This window comes from Pleuronectes platessa, chromosome 2, assembly GCF_947347685.1.
Source record: "Pleuronectes platessa chromosome 2, fPlePla1.1, whole genome shotgun sequence".
In the NCBI taxonomy this organism is placed as follows: Eukaryota; Metazoa; Chordata; class Actinopteri; order Pleuronectiformes; family Pleuronectidae; genus Pleuronectes; species Pleuronectes platessa.
This window is the reverse complement of record NC_070627.1, coordinates 24,434,393-24,456,384: the sequence shown is the minus strand read 5'-3', so window position 1 is coordinate 24,456,384 and position 21,992 is coordinate 24,434,393. Positions and strand designations below refer to the sequence as shown.

Here is a 21,992-nt window from a genome sequence, read left to right as displayed (position 1 = left end):
TGTGTGTTGTACCACATGCTAACAACAAAAGAGGCTGTTAAAACTGGAGTTGTAGACATTCATCCTTTCCCTTCTTTTTGGAGTATGAAGCAGCCCTCAGGCTTTCTACACGCTCTCTCTATTCCTCCCTCATCTCATTCATCCTCTGCATTGTGTGCACGACAATGCCTTTGGTGAGAGTTGTCGGCAGCTCCCCCGCAGGGAAAAGCATCTGGAGCTGTAATAACTGGGAACGTATCGGGGCAACAAGGTCAAACTCGGGGTCAGCGTGTCAGCTAACACCGGTGGTCAAATGCCTTGGAAGTGCACTGGTGCGTGTTGGCGTGGTGTAACACCCACCCACCCCCCACAGAGCGAGGCTGTTCAGTTCACCTCAGTACACCTCTCTGTGTGATTGTAAAACACAAGTCACTTATTACCGCAGATTTTCCCTTTAGCTACTTATGAATAGGTGTTTTCAATTGTGCCCAAAGGGCTTTTTACTGGAGAATTAAAATTAGCCGTTTGAGGCTATTTCTGTGGTGTAATGCTCCCTGTGTGGAAGGAAGTGGGGGATTTGTGCTCTAGCCAAGCCTGGCAGCTTTTCTGATCCCCCTCCCAACCGCACAGCTGATGTGACACCCAGATGTTCCCTGGAACCAGGCATCCTCACACAGCTGTCAAACACCCGTCCTGGAGGCTTTGAAACAGATAATGGGGCTGCTCTATCTGATGTTAGCCTCAGCAATGAAGGAGAGCCTCGAGGCCCCGCTGGGGAGAACAAAGACACAAATGTCTCCCAGCTAACGGGGATAAGTAGTACAGATTTCCTCCCAGCATGATGCCACTCCAGCTTTTTGTCTTGTGTACACAGGCTCATCTTAAACACAGACTTACACACCATGTTTGCATAATTTCCTCTATCCACATTCCGAGGGCCCACTCCACTTATTACTGTCAATTATACTGTCTGGATTTTTACTCTCTTTGCAGTCTCACAAGGCCTATGCATTTAGATGAGGCTGTATTAAACACCCACCTATAACCTTCATAAAGATATAAACAGACTGAATAACTAATAATCAGCTCTAAAGACCATATTGTCCAAGGGACTTCATGAATCAAAAGATGAGAGCAAGCCCACGATCCCAACAGTAGAGCAACTCCGACCTGAAGATTTTAACTTTGCAAGCTGAAGTGTTTGTTTAAAAAAAAAAGAACTTTCAGATCCAAGCCTGGGGGCTCTGACTTTTTTGTGCACAGACCAGTCCATTGCCTGCGATAAGAGGAAATACTGTGTGTTGATGAAAGTTTCAGCCCCACTTTTAAACTTAAATGATGAAGTGGTAAATGCAACAAACCCTTGTCTGTTGAGGCACATTCAAATTCTACTACATTCCCACTTTTGTTCCAACACACAGCAAATGCCTGGAAGGAAAACGTCGACAAACTGGCTTTCAACTTCGTAGTTTTGCCCTTTCTCTCTACTGCCTATGATAATATAATAATATTGTATTCACCAATGTAATAGCCAAGATCTGAGAGCATGGTAACATCTCTACAACAGTGACAAGACAGTCAGGTGATTTGTTCAGATGATTTGTCTAAACCAGAAGTAAAACTAAACCAGTGCACCCTAATAGTTGGTCATAGGGCCAATTAATACTATCAAAGAAGTAGTTTGTGTGACATGTTGTCTGACCTCGTCAAAATCAATTGTGTCTTTTGTTGTTCTGAATGGTCACAATCAAATTATTGAAAAAGCAGCTGTTCTAGTGAGAGGAGAGACACATTGCTGGGTCAGAAGGCAAATCTTTGCAGTATTGCTGAGGCTGATGGGAATGTTGTTAATTTTGCAGGATTTTTCAGAAATCCAGTTTTCGACAAAAATAGTTATAATGTATCCTGATGGAAAACATGAATTGACTAAACCGAATCCCTCAGATCTAAGGGTGATTCTCATACCTGCAGGGCGACAGCCAAAGCTACAAAAATAAGATTTTGTTTGTAAAAAAAAAAAACAATCTTTCAATATACAGTATGTCACATATATATTAGATAGATAGATAGATATTTTTGTCACAAGTATAACAAACTGTATGTCAGTGTTTCTACAGTACAGTAACTCTTTTCTCATGCAGCACTAAGTATGATCTCCAGCTCTGGCTCACTGAATAAATACATCTGTGTTGCTCATTTCTGGAATTGGAGTTGCATCCAGTGCCTCGGACTGTTCCAGTGTTCAGTCTCACTGATGGATCACGTCTCCCTGTGTCCGCTTTTATCCCCCTCAGCTGGTGAATGATGCCTTTTGCGAGTTACACAGAGGAAATCTGGTGCTCGTATTACACAGATTTGTTCATCAGAAGACAAGCTTTATCTGAAATGTCTTCAAGAGCGCGGACACGCAAATGACTCACCTTATTCAATGAACACGAATCCGAGGAAAGAAATGTGAGATTGTAATTTAGCTTGGCTTTTTGACACACATGCACACAGAACCTACACATACACTCGCTCTTCCCATTTTTATCTAAAGACTCTGGCAGATGGAGGTGTCTTTGTCTCGCCAGAAGTTCTCCAACCTTGAAAAAGCAACCCCTCCTCAGTTTAATGAAGGCAAGCCACAACAGCGGTGTAGTAATGACTGGATTGTGTACAACATTATCCCTCCCCCTCCTGGACAGAGCCTTTGTATTCACCGCAGGCTGAGCTTCTCCCACCACAGAGCAAGGGAGGGGAGAGAAAACAAGCGCGCCTTTCCAATGCTAACTCAATAATGACTTCCCACGGGGGAAAGAGAATACAGGGCAGTCTTTGAAGTGGCTGTGCTGCAGGAGGCTCTTCTGCCCTAGTCTCGCTATAGCGAATTCTCACATGGATTTTATAGAGCCTGGGACCGAAACAGTCTCCATACAGCCTGTAGACACTCATCCTGATCAGTCGAGGTTACATTAATGTCTTCATATCCTGTAGTCAGAGTTTAAAAAAACTGTTTGTCATAGTTTAAGTTGTGCAGAACTTGTGAAACTTCGCTTTATCGACTTAACACACTGAAGCCACAAATTGCTCGATCTGATTGCTTAAAGAGTGCAGTGGTTTCGGTGGTAAGTCACCTCTTCAGACAACCTCTGTTGACATGAGCTGAGTGCATAAAGATTGAACAATTCACATGAGACGAGGAGCTCAGATTGATTTGGAAAGTACGTTTAATCAGAAAATTCAGTTTCTCATCAGTTCCCCTCTGTAGGCTAGAAATGCTTCAACAACCACTGACATCAAATTTGGTGCAGATATTCATGGTGCCCGCTGACTTTTCATGTAGTGCCTCCACGAGGTTGACATCGAAACTTTGCATTCATGTTCCGTTTGGATAAATAGTTTTAACAGCTGTTCAATCAATTAAAGTTTCCTACCAAACCCATCATCAGATTACAGTCTTTATTTGTCCAGATCTAATGACATCTCCATCAGCCTCGGCTACACTCTGTGTTTAGTAATTACAACTATGATGGTGAATCTCACATTCTTATTTTATTCTTGCTTACTGACAGTTGTGTTTAGCTCCAAGAGCCGGGCATACAGACCTTAATCCACCCTGCATCACAGACCGGTTGCTTCAGGGACCATTGAGACGTGGGATACAATCCAGGAAGTCCAGTCTGAGTAACATCTGTGAATGTGAAGAGGTGTCAGGCGCCAAATCAATGCACAGCCCTTTATAATACTATTGACCAGACTTTAAAACTGAAACCCTTAAGCTCATTGGTTCCTACACAATATGTACATCTTAAAAAAAATATATATATAAATATATATATATAATATATACTTGAAGATATATCGACAACATTCATGTTGTGAACTGTAATATGCCGTCTGTTCTTCTTCAATTAAATTTGTTGTATAGCATTAAATCATAATATACATGATCTCAAGGCATTTTACATAGAAGGTCGATAAGTGGACATGTCTTATTTATTTTTTGTCCTATTGGTTTTATTTGAAAGAGTTTACAGATTTGGCTTTAGTGTTGTGCATTTCATTCACAGCTCCATGATTGATTCCACAGGACAGAAAAATTCCTTCTCGTTTCTGTTTGAGCTGGCAAGTTGCCCAAGCGTCTTAGCATGATGGACTTCAGTGGATTTCAGCTACTGCTTTCAAATTCTGCTGCAATGTGACAGAGAAGAACGGCCCAAACTGCCAGAACATTTTTGGATGAAGGTGAATGTCAGAAAGAGAGAGTCTCCCCCTCCCCTCCCTCCTCCCATTCCCTCCTCATTCTCTTCTGTTTCTCAGTGCACGGAGACAAACGTGTAAGATGATACATCACATCTATGAGATCTGTTTACACAGTCCCTCCTGAGGTCTTAAATGAATACACAGCCTCTCCATGCAGCTTCCATAAACACTTATGGCTCCGGAATGGGGAGCTCATTAGGACTGCACGGTAATGAGGAGCCATCCTGGTGCTCAGCAGTGGGTTAATTGGGCCAGAGAGGGCAACAGGAGCCGAGTGTGAAAATGTGAATGGCAGCGGAAGAGTAGCCTCTCCACACATACACACACCCCCCTCTTCACATTAACACGCACACACACACACCAGTTTCGCGCACACATTTCATCCCACCCTGAATGGACAGAGTCTGAATCGCACTGACCCACAGAGGTCAGCTCGTAATCACCATGGCAATGGGGGCGGCACACAAGCCCGGACCGCGCTGAGGGACGAATAGCAACCACTTAAGTTTTTGGCAGCATGGCGGGCATTCCCAGCGTGAATAATGTGCAGACGGGGGCCTCCCAACAATCTGATGGCTTTACACAAATGGGGCCTTGTGGGAGGACATTCATCAGCAATAAAACACCTCTCTCTTCAAGGAGTCTGTTGTGTCGTCTGCGGTGACACAGCTACAAACCTGAGGCTGGCCGACAGGAACATTGTTTAATGTACTGCTTTATGAGGGCGCTCTCTTAATCTTAATCTTTCGAGACGTTTAGCTGCGAGACTGCAGTTTGGAGCCTTTCTCTCCTCCAGACTTTTATTGACTGTATTGCAGTCAGACTTTGTGCACAGCTGCAGACTCTTTGGCCTTTCAGGGTTACCCTGATTCTTTTCACCGTGTTCGTTCAGTTCGTTCCCAGTGCTGCCTGATTGTTCAGTAAAAACTGTTCGGTTTTCTTCTTTCAGGCTCAAAATATTCTCAGGCTTCGTTGGCTGCTCTTGAAATAATTAAAAAAGTTTTAAAAGCATCTGAGCTGTTTTCACACATGCACTTTGGAGAAGTGTACAATGGGGAGTTTGCCTTTCACACATGAACAATGTAGCGGGAGATTCTCTGCTCAGACGTGTTCACAGCAACACAGAAAGTTCTGGAGCATTTAGGTGAGGTGTGGCCTGTAGAGGCAGGACACAATGTATTAAGGTGGTGTTTTTTCTTTACAGCACAACACCGTCGGCACTCCTTATCTTCGTCAGCGTCCTCTACGTGTGTGGGTCTGTCACGTGTTAGAAACGTCATCAACACGCCCACTCACTGCCTGTGTATCCTCCTTCCTGTATTCTAACATTTCCCCTCTCATTGGCTCACTTTGACATCATCTGGAGTTTTTACTAGGGGGCTGGCCTGAGAAACTCCAGAGAAAGTCTGGAGCTTGGTCACTCGGTCATTTGCATGCAGCCCCTCCGGAGAATGGCAAGAGATTATCTGGACTTCAGTGCATGTCTGAAAGCTCTTGCCCAGTATAAAATGTGCCCCTGCTCAGTTTTATCCTCCTCGAGTAAAATGTGGTTGTTACATCTCCTCTTGCACTGTGCTGCAGCCTCTAACTGTTGCCATACACTCTCAGAATGCGGCGGCGAAAGTGCGTGTGTGTGGTGCATGTGTGTGTTTGCATGTGTGGAGGAGGAGGGGCGCCTCTCTCTGTAATCCCTCTGTCTCTTATCACCTCTCGCAGGGAGAGCAGCAGTGGGGGGAGGAGAAGAGCCCTGTGTATCAGCAGCGCTCCTCTCCCCTACATTATTAAAGATCCATATTTCCATATATCATTGAGCCCCCCGCGCTTCGGCAAAACACGGTCTACTTAGCATTCAGATGAGAATGGGATTTGTTTAATGGGTATTAGATCTGTAGATGGTTATCCTGTGGCTATGTCTTCACCACGCAGATCCAGTCGATCAGACGACCACTAATGAAGTTGTACCTAGATGGTTCTTTTGTTTCACTCTGCATACTCGCTTATCAGATTAATTAAGAAAACTGACGCAACTTTTTCATTTCCTAATTCCATTTCTACCTCCTTATCCTCACAGGTCGAAGAAGGTGACAGCCTTTGCTGCAATGTTACAAAAAGCCTCTCTGCGGAAAAAAGACTTGGAGCTGGAGCTGGAGGAGCTGGAGGAGGCAGCAACAATGGTGGCAGAGGAAGAAGAAGAAGAAGCCGAAGAGCAGGGAGCTCCCAAAGGCGCTTCGACATCCCGCGGTGACAGCAGCAGCGCTTCCAGTGACAGCAGCTGCAGCAGCAGTGGCTCATCTGATGAGAGCGAGGAATCTGAGGCTGAAGGGCAGGGATGCACCAACTCCAGCAGGAGGGGAGGGGATGGAGGAGGAGGAGGAGGAGGAGAGACGTCTAAGGATATCCCTCCCCTTCCCCAATCCACCTCCACTGCCTCTCCCATCCCCCAGGAGCCGACAAGCACGCTCCTCTCGGCGGAGAGAAAAGTGAACGCCCTCCCCGCAGCTTCAGAAGGCACCAGACAGCTGATCGAGGAGCTGGGGGAGCGGGTGGCAGAGGAGCTGAACGTCTCTCAGGGCTCCAGCTGCAAAGCGGAGAGGAGCTGTTCACAGCTGAGCAGCACTGAAGCAAAGACTGAAGGAGCATCTGTGAGGAGCAGCGGTGGGACTTTGCTTGAGCTGAGTCCTCGCAGAAACCCTCTGCTCATTGTCCAACCAGAGGACCGTCCTGATGACAGCGACTTCCTCAGCTAAGAGGAACTGATGTGGAACTTGAAAGACTCTTATTAAACTTGAACTGTTAACTCCATTCAAGTGTAAGAAAATCTGTTGGACCATTTTTCTTCTAATATTTTTTTTTCTACTTCTGGAATTTTTTCAAACTTCTGCTTTGTGCAGCTGGGATTTTGTTCCTTAACCTTTTTCTAAAGGACTTTATTTTCCATCGTGAATTAGATGTTCTTAAAAGATGAACTCTAAGCCTCATTAAATTCCTTATTACCTTTTTATATGGTTGCTGAACGAGCATGTGTAGGTTTTATTTCTCCTTATTTCATTGTGGGACACCCCGCCTCCTTCCTCTGTGTCTTGTCTGGTCTTATCTTTTTTAGTTCTGGCTCCTATCTCACTCTCACGCTCTTTATCTCTCTCTTTATCTCGCTCTTTATCTCGCTCTCTCTCTCTCTCTGTATATACGCCTACTTGCTTTACGACTATAATCTCTCAGCTATGTTTGATTTGGTATGAATTATTAGAACTCCTTTTTTGATTATTCAATGTAATTCAACATCTGACAAGAGTGTCAAACTTCTAGTATTTTCCCATGCTCATATTAACATATTTAGCCTGTTTATTCATGTTTGGCTCTCATAAACGCAACAGGAATGTCATTCCAGGAAGCTGACAAACATTTGTCATTGCTTGTCGCTGTATATCACTCAGCAGAAATGCCTGGCAGAGCCAAGTTGAGGAAGCTATGCTTTTCCTAATAAATAGTAGGAAAAGCGCTAACCCCTTTTCTAAAGCCCCCGCATTGATTGAAGTGGAAAAGACTCTGTCGGCACTAAACGGGGCCGTGGAGCACGCGGGAGTGATTGATTCGTCTGGCATGAATGGAGGAGCGCAGTCAACGCAGCTCAATATCATCAGGCGCGTCTAGCAGGCGAGAGAAAACAAACAAGGAAGCACATGTCAGGCAGATAGATGAGGGCTGCGAGCGAGTCTGCGGCACGGCAGCCGTTTGTGTGAGAGATAAGTGCACCATGGGTTCCGAGGCGGCGGAGAGATAGAGGAGCACAAGTGCAGCAGAGGGAAGAAAACAGACACTCAGACCGGCTCAGTCGTGTCCGTGGAGTGTCAGCAGCACCTCAGGGCAAAGAGGGGAATTTGAACTTCTCCTGAGTCGACGTGTGATGATTACCATAAGTGAATGGTAGAGAAGAAATACAGAAACGACCCAAATTAGCAGAGTTCCTCAGGTTGTGTGATCCTCCAGGTCATAACTAGTTGAGGGAGTGACTGATCAAGCACAGCCCCAGTTTTGCCTCAGGCTCTTCCATCCTCCGCTGAATGAAGGCAGCCAAGGAGACAGCGGTGATGATGGCTCCTTAGATGGGCCGTTCTGGCAGTATTGTGTTCCCGAGATGGATGGTGTTGTTGGGCACCTCCCAAGAAGAGACAACCTCCTTTTGGGAGCGAGCATCACCATCGCAGTGACGGAGATGAGTTACGTCGCGAGTCTCAGCCCATTTAACCCCCCCTCACTCCGGGGACACGCGTGTGGGGACTGTGCGTCCCCCAGCAGGCGGTTGTTCCCTCTCCCAACTGCAGGTCTCACATTGATTAAGTGACACTGGGCTCCGTTGCCGTTTTTCATCTTAAAGTGGTCTCCATATTCCGCCATTAGCACAACCGTCTTGGAGTCAGACCGAAGGCTCAGCACTTCTCCTGAGTCCTCTGCAATTAATACTCCTCACCAACTGACAGTTCTCATGCTACTGGGCCACATTTTAATGAACGTAGCTGATGAATTATACAAGACAGTAATTAATGGGTCTGTGCTCTATTTTGACTTGGATTTGATAAATCAGCCCCTTATCCATGTACAGGGTGTGCCCTCTGAACCCCAAGGGCCTAAGAAACAGGAGTAATGTTATCAGGTGCTCGTGTATGCCACCTTGGAAATGAGCCCATTAGCAACAGCACGTGCAATAATGGAGGTAGGTTCTACCACGCCTCATGATAGATTGGCTTTTCACCGACCCATCTGCAGTGTTTCCCATTTAATACCTGGAAAGCAGCAGAGAGTCATAATGAGCCAATGGTTTGTTGATGTCTAATGATAATGTCAGTGGGAGGACCTCACTGGGAAAGAAACATCCACATGGCTGGGCAGTCAAAAGACCCATAATTGGAAATCGTTTTCCGAACTAATAGTTCAACATTTTGCTCTGTATTTGGATCTTGTCAAAGGTTAAATAAGAAGATGAGAACACCCTCAGTACAAAGCTCCAGCCAGTAGCAAGTGCAAAAAAGGGGAAATGAACAGCTTGATTGCTGCCAAACATAAAACCTCAAAAACTAATTTGACTCCCTGCACCCGGCTGAGAATATATAATGTTTTAAGTGATGAGCTTTTGCGGTAGTGGAAAATAGATTTGTTTTTAACTGTTGGATGGAGCCAGGCTAACTGTTCCCCCAGCTTCCAGGCTTCATATTCAATGGACAGATCAGAGTGGTATTGATCTTTCCACCTATCTCTCAGAAAGATAGAGCGTTCTGAAGTTCTTTTCAGACATGAACTCTGGGAAATTGGGTCCAGACATTTTGAAGAACGCAGCAGGACCTTGCATCCGTCGAAACTCTCTTGCTCACATGGGTTCACGCATGGACATTATCCAGACGGGCTGGCAGGAAAAGTTCTCGAAAAATGTCTGGAGTAACTGCCTCAGGCATTCGGGTTATCACTTACAGACCTTCTGAACATTTTCAGGAAAATGTCCAGACTTCAGTGCATGTCTGAAGGCAGTTTATCTTCCTTTCAATCAGAAGCCACTGACAAGTTCCCCACTTTATTCCCAACATATGGACGTTAACATACAAAACTGTAAAAACCAAAGTTAGAGTTCAGTTTTGCCTTGTTTCTAGTGCAGTGCTCGTTCTTAAGGAGAGCTACTTCAGAATAACTTCTTCTTAGTGAGTCCTTGTTGTTCTGCCCCCTCCAGCCGCTTGACCTGTCTCCACTTCCTCTCAACAATATCCAGCTTGTTCAGGTGGGCGAGGTAGGATTTAGTGGAAGGTTGTCTTTTCTTGGTTTCTCTCTTTAGCAGCTCCACCTCATGTCGGACCTCCATCTCAAGTTTTATATGTTCCCTTTTCAGATTGTGAACTTGCTCCATTAGAGCCACTTTTTCGGTTTTCATGGCCTGCGCCTGAATCAACTTTTTACTTGATTCTTTTGTTTGGAGAAACCCTGACTCTCTTCTCTGTCTGTAGGTACATCTGTAACAGAGGAGACATAATTATTAAACCAGACAGATGAAACTACGTGTTTGTTGAGCAGGAGTATTTCACGGTGATATTTTCTGTTGGTTCTCACTAATTGTTTTTTAAATAAGTTGTTTCTCTCTAAGAGCTTTTATTCATTTATAATTCATAATTATCTAATTTGAATGATGGAAGAGTCATTCTGTGTTTGTTTTCTAAGTATTTCCCCAGAAGTCCACACAGTAGGTTATATATGGATAAGAATAAAGGAGTGGTACAAGTTGTAAAAATGTTCATTCTTTTATGAAGTGAAAATGATGTAATGAGCTCCCTGCAGTCATTTTGGATATTCAATGTGTTATTCCACATAAATTTGATCCAGGTTTAGATCTTCTCCTTTTCTCTTTATATTCAGCTCGATATAAAGCATTGCAGCAAGGAAATGAACATTGTGCTCTTACTTTGAAGGCAAACTGCCAAACAAGAGATGATGCTATGAATGTTGTTGCCATCACAGAGATCAGCACCAGCTGCACCCATGAATGTTCATGTCAGTGTCACAGTTCAATGTGCTGAAATAAAAACAAAACTATCAAAATGATCTGGTTGCTATTTGACCCAGTTGCTGACCACTGCTGTAGTTTATCTGAGCTAGGGACATAGAAGAAGATTCAACTGGTTCTGCCAACTAACGATCAGCACGCTGCCCCCCCTCACACACACACACACACAGACGGTTGCAGTGAGCTGAGTGCCTGTTTATTGACTTTTAAATTAACATATATTGAACGTATTGTGTGTCCAAATCACACTGCAGTTCTAATGAGCACTAAGAATTCCCATACCACGTGTGAAGTCGATTAGATGCACAGTTTGCAGGATATGTGTTTCACATTCAGAGCAACAGACAGACAGACGTTTGTGGAATTAGTAGGTCGATTTAGTCCAGAATCTGCTGCTGACCTTCACATCCTGAGCACTCACCTTCACTTCACCTTGCAGACATCTTCATTCCTGAGCACAAGTGCATGAAATACTCGAGAGGAAGCAAAGGAATACTCAAGGGATCTCTTCTGCACAACCAACACAAATACATGTGCTAAGGTAAGAACAGTGAGAGGCTTTCGACTTAAAATGCTATCCGTTATGTGTACAGAGAAGGAGTTTGACCGTTTGAACTATAGCACGTGGACTCATTTGAAATCATTCAGGTTGGCGTCTGTGAAGATTTGGTGAACCACTTGGCTCTTTCATGTGAACTATCACCTTGCTCGTCTCACTGTGAATAGAAATTTCTGAATTATCTCACTAATGTGATAATGTCCCCTCCTTTGCTTTTGTTTTGAGTGAGAAAGGCCGCAGCAAGGACGCAGTCTTCAACGCCCTCCTCTCCAGCCCGCTAGCCTCTGCTTGATTGTGAAAGAAAACTCAATCTCCTCTCCCGTTCCTGAGAGGCAAAGTGATTCTGGTGCTTGAAAAGATTAATAGCCCTCAAGACGAAATGAATCAGGTGCTCTCCAAGGCCTGACTCGTCCAATGGGTGCGCAAATAGAAATCCCTTTGTGCACCCTCTTCCTCGCGCGGCTGTGTCGCGGTTCGGCTCTCTCTCCCTTTTTGTGTCCTTCGTACTGTGTCACGTCGCTCTGGGCTTGGCCAGCGCACAGACGAGGAGCGGCGCTCTGCCGCTCACGACAGGGAAGCAGGTGGCCGCTCCCTTCAGCTCATTCTTCAGGGCTTTGTAGTCGGCCCTCTTGAAATGACTGTCGCATGATAATGAGGGAACGAGTGCATGGGATGTGTCAGTGTCTCTCAAGCTGACAGTGCTGACGGGGGGGGGGGGGGGGATTATCTAAATGGGCTATTTTCATGCTCTTAATCACAAAAGAAACATTGAAATACCCCTTTTCCGCAGTGTGGGTGGCTGTGTGTTGACAGCGGCGGCCTCCACTTGTCGTCAGTAGCGTTGCCGGGCTGATTCACTCTAATTGCTGTGAGCAATGTCCGTTAAATCACTTCTTAACTCTCAGTGGACATGTGCTATCAGGCAGCTTAATGCTGCAAATTGCTTCCGCCATGGTAGAGCTTTGCATTTGTGTGTGTGTGTGTGTGTGTGTGTGTGTGTCTGTGTGTGTGATAGAGAGAGCCGAGCATCGTTATACCACCTTGTACAGAGCGTTGGGATTACAGGGATGTAATGATAGAAGAATCATCTGAAAGAGCACTCAAACACGAGACTTGACTCTTTCAGACTCTGACCTGCAGATTTCTGTAGGAACATTACAAACTACAATATACACTTCTCCATTTAGGTACAACCACATTACTACGTTTTATTTTGAAAACCATCAACTCTGCTACAAATACTGATAAGGTATTTTCAGAGAAACGCCATAGAATGGAAGTAGACTGATTTCCCATGCTGCTCTTGAGAACATGACAGCTGAGATGCAGTGCGCCTTGTCATAATTTCACACTGCTTAACAACAGTGCATTTCTAATGAGCTGTTGTTAAGCAGTGTGAAACAACACCACATTCCTAATGAGGCTGCTTCCATCCTGTTGGAGTCTTGAGCCTGTTCTAATTTTGCACACACAACAGTTGTTCTTTATCTGAGCCAGTCCGCGTTGGAGCGTATGTCTTCACACTTTCCCAAAAAGCGCCAGTCTCATGTTTGTTTTCGTAGCTAAAACAGCTGTCAAACACGATTAATATTTCAGTGCAGACGGAGCCGGAGGGAACCTCTTAGTGCTAGGGGAGTTGGAAACAACCAACCAACCCTGTTGCTTTCTGCCGTTCTCCCTCCTCGGCTGCTGTACGTACATATATACACACATATATATATATATATTTGTCTCTCTCTTGCTCAGCTTTCATGGAGTTTAGCAGGTCTTTTATGACTCCTGAAACGGCAGCGCAGGATGGAAATCTTAATAAACTGGGTAGTACTCTTCACTGGTTGGTGTCAAAGAGCCGTCGGTGTATCGCTTCATGTTCAGGCTGCTTTAGATTGAGCAATCATCACATATGCTTTGTGTTTTTTTTTTCAGAGGCAGGCAGAAAAGAACTTTGTGAGGAGAAAAAAACGATGGAGCCTCGAGCAGTGGCTCTGTTTGCTCAGACTTATGTCCATGGGACAGTGCCCTTTAGCCTCCGTGTAAAGTCCGTGTTTCTGTTTGTCTCAGAGCGGAGCAGACTGAGCCTCAGACTAATGATGCCTCACGGATGTTAGTATGTTGCAACCAGGCAGTGAACAAAGGTTTCTCAGGCTTGTTCTCCCCGAGCACTTTGCAGACATGCTCCCCTGACATTACCGACATCAGATCTTGACACAGATAAAAGCTTGTGCTTTTCACGTGAACACAGAAACACACTCGGTTCCTTGTCAGAATTTGCTCAGCCGTCTCTGTTCCGCTGCTTCCGTTGACACGTGCTGAGCAAACAAATGGACTTTCCACCCTGATCACAGCTGCCAAAGCAAAACACAACTCCATCTTGCCATGTTTCATCCTCACCCTCCGCGGCTCTGTTCCCAGTTAGCCCGCCGTACTTCCTCGAACCGGCTCTTTCTATTTCATGCTCTTCCTCTCACCAGCCCAGCCTTGCCTGTGGCCTTCCGTCTTATCTCCACCAAGCTTCAATTCTCTCTCTCTTTCCAGATCTCTTTAACGTGGTGTCAGCCAGCTCGTGCGCCGTCCCACCCAGTCGTGCAGCGTTCTCAGCACCTCACTGTTTCACCCCTACGCACACCGCAGCAGTTGGCCTCCTACCACATTCCTGTTCCCCGGGAGGTGTTGCGTGAAAGCAGATACCCACACATGTGTCGCTATGCCGATCCTGTCAGCATGTCACAGATCGGCTGCCTGCCGCGATTCAATCGCTGTTGTCTGGCACGGAGAGGTGTAGATTACATCTGCATGGCACTGCGCCGTGCCTCCCAGCTGACACGCTGCGTCAACAGGGAGAAAGAGGGGGGGGGGGGCTTGGATGGAGGTAGTGAATAGGAAGCTATAGGAGGGGGAGGGGGAAATCCCTGTCAGCATAGCACGCTTTTCAAAAAAGAGGGCTGTCTGAACTCTCTGTTCACACTGTGGTTTGAAGCTTCTCGAGAATACTTGTGCTGCTTCTCATGGAAGAACCAGACTCGACAGGAAAGGAACGATGAGTAAAGAAAATGACTAAAGTGTCATTACTCTTACAGAAAGCGGGGCCTCGGCTCTGCCACTGTCATCTGCCGCAATGTGACTGGCAGCTCGCTGGATTCTCCTGACATCAGAGCAACCTAATAAGCATGTTGTGCGTTAGCGTTGTGTCAAGCTGCGGAAACGGCGTCAGATCAGATAATCTGATATCGTGGAATGAAGCAGCGTGCGAGCCAGCAGCGAGCTGGAGTGAGTCTTCACTGTGAAGAAAAAGGAAGCTATCGGCTTGCACTTGGATACCAGTTGATAAGGTTGCTGGATCCATTTACCAGGACAGAAGAGGCTGTTGACCTCTGAACCTGAGCAGAGTGGCTGCTGTAACTGACCTTTAGCTGGTGCAAATGGCACAGGACGATTATGGAGTGTGTGTGTGCTGAGGGAGGACTTTGATCACACTGAAGCTGTGCTGCAGGATTTAAAATCGATCATGTTTTACAGGTGGTTTCAGTTTGATACTTACAGAGGATATATGACGGAATAAAGTTGCCCTCTCCATTTGTTTTTATATATTAGACTTTTCCAAAACTGACATCCTAACAAGCAGATAAAGCATTTTCCTTTCATACAGATTAAGATACATTTATTTGTCCCAAACACATGCACAGACATGCAAGGAGGGAAATTTAACCTCTGCTTTTAACCCATCTGGTGAACACAGGAGGACACACAGAGCAGTGAGCAGCCATGTACGGCGCACGGGGAGCAGATGTTGGGGGAGTAAGGTGCCTTGCTCAGGGGCACTAGACAGGGTAGGGAGAATCCTCTTGGATTTTTGGACAAATCAATCCAGGTTCGTCTTTTTGTTGTTTCTCCATGGAATCGAACCAGAGACGAACCAGAGACCTTTTCTGCCCATAGTCCAAGGTTTTGCCACTGGTCCATTGTGTGACAGCTTTTATGTGCATGTGAAAGTTACAAAGGACAAAGTCCACAGTCCTTTTCTCCCACAGTATACTCTGCTCCTGAAGAGCATCAAACACCTTGGTTACACCGCTGCCTACACACACAGGTATTAGACGATTAAAAGAATGACAAATTAAAAACCAGTGTGAAAAGTCCTGTTTCTGTCTTGTTTATGAAGGTTGTTCAGACTGATTCATCCTGAATTTCAAGACCCGACTGGAGTTGGTATTGATACGGCAGAACCCACACCAGTGTTACCTTAGCGACAGGAGTATTTGCAGCTGATCAAGAAGCCTCCGGATAAGGGCTCGGACATTTCCATCACTGCTCTAAGCAGCTTACCAATCAGAGCCGACTGGGCTTTTGGAAGTTGGAGATGTGTATTTAGAAAATAACATGGAAAACTATTATTTTAGACCCCCAAATAAAAATGTGGACCCTGTAAAATGTTATATTTTTCATTCCTCATGACTTCTGTCATCTTTTGTATGCATTGTATGTACAATATATTGTAACACCATAAATGCCCATGAGGAAGGACTAAGTGTTCATCAGCATCCCTTATTGTACTCACAAATCAGGTTTCAACATCTTGAACCGAAGCTTAATGAAGAACATAATTTATCTGAAAGGTTTATGCTTGATTCAAGAAATGATGTGCAACAACAACGGTGAACAATGCAAAGGTATGAATGCAGGAACCCCCGGTTAAAAGACAGAATGACAAAACAGGCACCATGAACCGTCAGTGAGCATCAGACCAAAACTGGTCCCAGCATTGAATAGGAAGAGGTCAATATCACTGACCAGAAGAAAGATCAAGACATTTGGGGGAGGGGGACTCCAAAGTTTCTCACTTGGATCATGTGGTGCTAACTGAACCGGCTCCACTTGCTGAATAAAGGCACCCAGATGAAAGCCCCATGTGAGCTTAGAGTATTTTGTTACATATGCTGTTCCCAAAGGTCAAGAATGAACCTCCATCCTCAAATAAATCTCTTGATTTAAATTAGAAACACATGCACATCTTTCATTTCAGATTTCCTAACTCAAATTACATTATTATTCACTTTTGCATCAAAAGACTTGCAATGTGTATTTTCGGTAATACATCTGTTTGCCGCCTGGTGATCTGATCTCAATGAAAAGAGAGGGAGGTCGTTGGGTCGCAGGCTAAAAGTGTACGTTCCTCTTTAACATATTCCAGCCCTAATGTGCAATAATCTCTGCAACACAAAAACCAATGCCCTACCGCACAACATTCATCTTTGTGGTTGAGTCAGGAGATTCCAGTCTTCACACATCTGTGAGACGTTAGCATCACTTAAATCGATAAACCATTCACACACTTCCCCTCAGTCCAGGGGTAGTGTTGGGACACACTGCATGTCCTGTTAAGAATCTTATCAGGAGACAACAGGACTTACAAACAAATATGAGATAATGTGCCTCTTCCTTAATAGCGTCCTTTAGAACTTACTACATTGGCATTATTGTATTATACAAAGTAACCCACACTTTTTATGTGGGTTGTATTTCGGCAGTGGAATAATTTCTGCTGATGACGAGATATTAGAAAAACATAAAACAACCAGTTAAGCAATTCATTTATTATCTACAGTCCTGGTCAATAGCCAGAGTTTCAAGTTCAAAAAGTCTAAATATCTTGACAAATAATTGCAGATAGCATCAAACAGTTGTTAGTGCAGACAACAGGGTCAGCAACAATTATTGGTGTTGCGTTCTACACTGGCTGGTTTTGTGGTACATTTTAAGTACGCAGTGCCAACTCAAGCGGGTGCTCAGGCTGAGTTAAGAGCACACATAAGATGTTAAGAGAGCAGAGACCCTGTGAGCAAGAGCGTGGGTCCCTGCCAGCGCACAGAGCAGAGAGTGAGCTAGGCAGAGTTGAGCATGCACATTTTTGTTTGCTCAGATTCATATTTTCAGTTCAAAATATCAAGTATGGGCTTGCAAGAGTCCGAATCCACGTTCAACAATGTCCCACTGTGCGCTCACTAGAAGAAGGTTGTGCGATAGGAGCCTGAGGAATAAGCATAGGCCACATCGTGACTGAAAAGACCCAATAAGTGGTTGTGTTTACATCATGGGTTACAATGTCAGTTTCTGACCGTCCAGACCAAAGCACAGCCACAGAGTTTTCAAACTAAAACAGGGTCAGGACGGTTTCTAAACGTCTCAGTTTTAAAAGCTCCAAAACTCTGGAGAAATGTGGACATTAGGCGTATCCAAAGCAGGATGGATGCATGTTCAAATGAAAACGTAATAATCAGGATGTATCTTTACTCTTACATTTTCTGTGTCTCGAATCACACTCGCTATTTACATATCTGCATTTACGCCGACAAGTATGGTTTGATTAGGTGTACTATTAAGTACCTGGAATGTGCACTCAAATTTATCAAAAGTTAAATGTAAAATGACGGACACTTCTCGGCCTCAACAGTCGCCATGATGGCTAGCAGAGGCAGAAGGGGTTGGGAACACCAGTCAAAATTAGCACCCGAAGAAAGGAGGAACCATTGTCGTCCCAAATATCTCTATGTTACACGATAGAGGGGAGACACAAGAAAGTGAAAATGTCACGTGAGCAAAGCACTCAGGCAGCCTTCACATGTCCAGACATTTCCTGTGAGTTCACAACTGACGTGTTTGGATTGGCTCAACGCTACCCTGCTGGAATTCATGCGCTACACAAGTGAGAATACAGTGTACACAGGGAACTACATGTAAGTGCACTGACTTAAGTGTTCGATTGGAGCCTCAGCAATTGTGTTCATGTCAAGCAGCCCGACAAGTGCTTAGCGTTTAACTCTGGCAACAACATTACCCCTCTAATGGGGGGGGGGGCAGGAAGCATAGAGGCAGTAGTGAATCAATCCAAGAGTGGATCATTCTCAGAGAGGGGGGCAGAGAGAGAGAGAGTGATGCAAAACAACATATAGAAGAGTCAAGTGCCCAAAAGTCTCATTCCTGGAAATGCACAGCTTGGCAGTCTCAGCCGGGCAGCTTGTTGGAGGATGCAAGAATGTGATCAAATGTGACAGCAGTTGTTTTGACAGGCTCTAATCCAGAACAGACCTCGATTGTGGACACCAGTTTCTCAGAGAAAACAAACATCTTGTCATCCTCCAAACTGAAACTATTAGGAGAAGTATGATGTCAACTTGTTAACAATTGTTTTGTCTGTTTGGCATCAGTGTTTCTTTGTGTTTTGTGGTCTTTCAAAAGGTTGTGCGATGTCTGTCCAATGTGTACTTTCTCTTGTTTCCTTTGTCCTCTGCCCAACCGTATTCCATTCACTGTATCCATAAGAACAAAATATTCCAGTTTCTGTCCTTATTCCCCAAAACACAATTCCTACTAAGCTGTATGTTGGTAATGAGTATGATTATTCCACTAATATTCCCATGCAGCCGTTCATACATAGAAGAAAAGACACATATTATGCTCATAGTCAGATTCATCATTTTACTTTGGGTCATTACTTAAAAAGGTTTACAGGTTCGGATGTTCAGTAAAAATATAACTTTCCTGCTCATACTGTCCATTGCTGCAGCTCCTCTTTTCAGCCTCTGTCTGACACACTTGGTTTTAGCTCCCGTCTCTTTATGGTACCCATCCCAATAACACCCAGTCTGCCCTGATTGGCCAGCTGGCCCACTATATTTTATTGGTCAACTGTTTCCAGCGTGTGAAGGAAATGTTGGCCTTCGCTTTCACCTAACCTGGTTTTGTTTGAAGGCGAGCCAGACTAGTCTCCAGGTGTGCATTATGCAAAGTGTTGTACTGTGAAGCTGTGTCACATGCCGATTATGTGGAAGTATCCGTCGGACTGCCAACGAATAGTCAGCAGTTTCAGGAGCAGTGTTTTCTGTGGAGGTGCTGCCTTTATCTCTGACCTTGGACCTTTTAACTTTGCAGAAGTTTTAGGTTCTCAAAAAATATGTATAACACACTGGAGGAAAGAAAAATAGAAAAAGCATCTCCTGTAAGATAAAAGCCCCCATATCACTACTCCCTCTCAAACTTTATTGCCCTCTGGAGGATGGTCCCCTCTTGTCAAACTGCTGGCATGCTGCTCATTGGGTGAAACCTTTGTTGCAACTCAGCACTTTGTTCTTCAACTTAGTTGGTTTGTTTACAACACAAAAATGTGCAGCTGACTGTAAACAGACAGGAGGCCGTGTGAGGCAAAATCCTTTAATAACCCCAATATAGACATATATTCAGGATGGGACATATAGATCTGGGCGGACTGGCGCAGTAGCAGTGTGCATTGAGGCCAACCAGAGGAGTGTGTGTGGCTGCAGAGTCTGATCCCCCTCAGGGACATCAGGGAGGTGGGAGTCTGGACAGCTGGGACGAGCATGGAATATGGCAATTGGATTACCAGGGCAAGGAGAAGGAGCAGTTAACCTTTCTGTCACCACCAGACAGGATGTATTTTTGAATGGGATTGATTGAGATGGCAGTGATGTTGACATGTATGGGACCAGCGGTGGTGTGACATCATTTTAAAGGGAATTTATGGCGGAAATATGCTTTGCCGGCGTCGCAGCTGCAGAGACAAAGCCATGAAGCAGCTTATCTTCTTGAGCTCCAACTCCAGGCAGTGGATGTCATCCCTTAACTGTGAGTAAGCAAGTTTGCTGCAGCTGGTTTTTAGTCCAACTGTAAATCAAGAAACAATACGACTGATGAAAGAGAAAAAAATTAAAGTGATACAACAATGCGTAGAAGAGCAGGACTAAAAGGATTAAAAGCTGAAACCAACCGAGTCTGTAATGGAGATTAAATAACAATATGGGGGATGTCAGGTAAACACTTGCAGGAACCAAATCCTTCAAGATTGGATGGTGGAAAGCATGGTTATGGTAATATCAGGAGAATGTTTGAAATGCAGTTCGGTCTGAAAGTGTTTTTTGTGACATCAAAAGTTCCAGAAGTCCTTACAGCCCTTTTTAAGCCACAGTTTCTAAAGGAAACCGCCTGTGTGCGTTTCTCTGTGGCTTGAAAGCTTTGATTATCTCATTCTATTTACAGAACACCCATTTCTGAAAAAGAAATTGAAAACTGATTTTCTATTAGGGGACCTTTAATCAGAAATGGCTACATTTATTATAAAGCTAAATTCTGAATATTGAAATGGAATAAGCTGTTGTCATAACTGGTTGACTCAGAAACACAACAACACAGCAGCAAGGTTGGCCAAGTGGCTGGTTCTTCATACAAATCTATATCTACCTCTAAAGGAATTTAAAGTGATATAACACAATTCTTACAATGTCCGAGGTCCATTGTTCCTGAAAGCAACGATTAGCATCAATACCAAGTAAAGCTCTTAATTGATCATTTAAATCAGAATGCATTGATGACATTCAGCGTGTTAAGTCATTAATCAACAATCCATGTTCCAATGCGAATCCCTTGTATTTTGTGTGATTAATTTAATTATCCTAAATGTTTCAGGGAAAGTGGAAATATATCTCAAATCATCCGAAAAAGATGAAAGACTAGAAAACATGATTCTTTCTGAAGGATAATAGACTTTTCAACACTCACAATTATATTATGTATGAGATAGATGAGAAAGGGAAGTAACAGACCATGAAGAGAAAACTATTGCTAATGAATAAAAGAAAGGATCTAGTTTTTACATTTATAGTTTTATATGGTTCTTATTTTAATTAGACCTACAGATTCACATTTTTTTATTTGATAATGAACAGGAGAATTGTGTAAAACTTCCAAGTCAACTCGAAAAATACTGTATTAGTGAAGCTCTTTGCTTCACCTGCTCTCAGATGAGCCCCCATATTTACCTTGTTATGATTATGACATGTTCTAATTAGGCAGTTTTATCTCCCTTGCGACAGTTTCATCTCTTGTCTTCTGCAGGTCGTCATGTTTCCTGCACCCAACAAAAGCTTCGTCAGAGCGACACGCGGCACTACTGCGTCTGTCCTGGTTCCGCTGCGTTACCGTGATTACATCTCAGCCTCATGAGCCTCGAACATGTTACGTTTAACACCACAAGGCAGAAAAGTAGGAGCACTGTGTAGTGTTTTATATGTTGCAGTTACAGTACATGGATGAGCGCAGCACGGATAACCTGCCTTGGGCCGGTTTCCACTGTGCAAACACTCGCTTCAGTGGACAAGGACAAGCTGCAACCTTCTCTGACATGACAAAGCAGCGGGCTGTGTAAAAGTCTGATCTGACACAGCTGCTTGACTCTTAATGGTGTGTTTCCACTCACATGACAGCGCTTCTCACAATGTTATGAAGGCAAATTGTTCATGTTATGTGGGACCATTAGAGAGATGCACATATAAGATTCATTTCTGGAAGTGCTTCTTTGGCCTGTCTGGTGATATGCTGTATGTGGGTGATATGAAGGCATGGTGGCTTATTGGGGTGTTTCTCTTGCATTAAATCAGCAGAAGCAGTAGCTCACTGCAGATAGTTTAGGGATTTAGATGTGGATAACAGAGTTAGCTTGATATTATTGTTGATGATTTGACAAGGGCTTGTTTGTTGCACCTTAAACAAAAACACTTGATCTCTGCAGCGGAATAAAAAATGTCACTAAAATGGTTTAACAACTGTCAGTACAATGACCAATGATATTTGTGACAGATATTTATGCTGCACAGGGAATAA

The 21,992-nt window shown here is 44.3% G+C and overlaps 1 protein-coding gene and 1 long non-coding RNA gene across 2 annotated transcripts in view; one reads left to right on the top strand and one right to left on the bottom strand.

Moving 5' to 3' along the window:
* Positions 1-10,803, top strand: part of shq1 (SHQ1, H/ACA ribonucleoprotein assembly factor) — a 39,318-nt gene extending 28,515 nt beyond the window's left edge. The window contains exon 12 of the mRNA XM_053441433.1: positions 6,296-10,803. Within this exon, the coding sequence (XP_053297408.1) occupies positions 6,296-6,971 (676 nt within the window). The 3' untranslated portion in view covers positions 6,972-10,803. The remainder of the gene's footprint in view (positions 1-6,295) is intronic.
* Positions 9,774-14,153, bottom strand: LOC128456982 (uncharacterized). The gene is made up of 2 exons (XR_008341897.1): positions 13,716-14,153; positions 9,774-10,217 (listed from the first exon to the last, which is right to left on the bottom strand). It is a non-coding gene; the product is annotated as an uncharacterized LOC128456982 (long non-coding RNA).
* Positions 14,154-21,992: the final 7,839 nt, after the last annotated feature.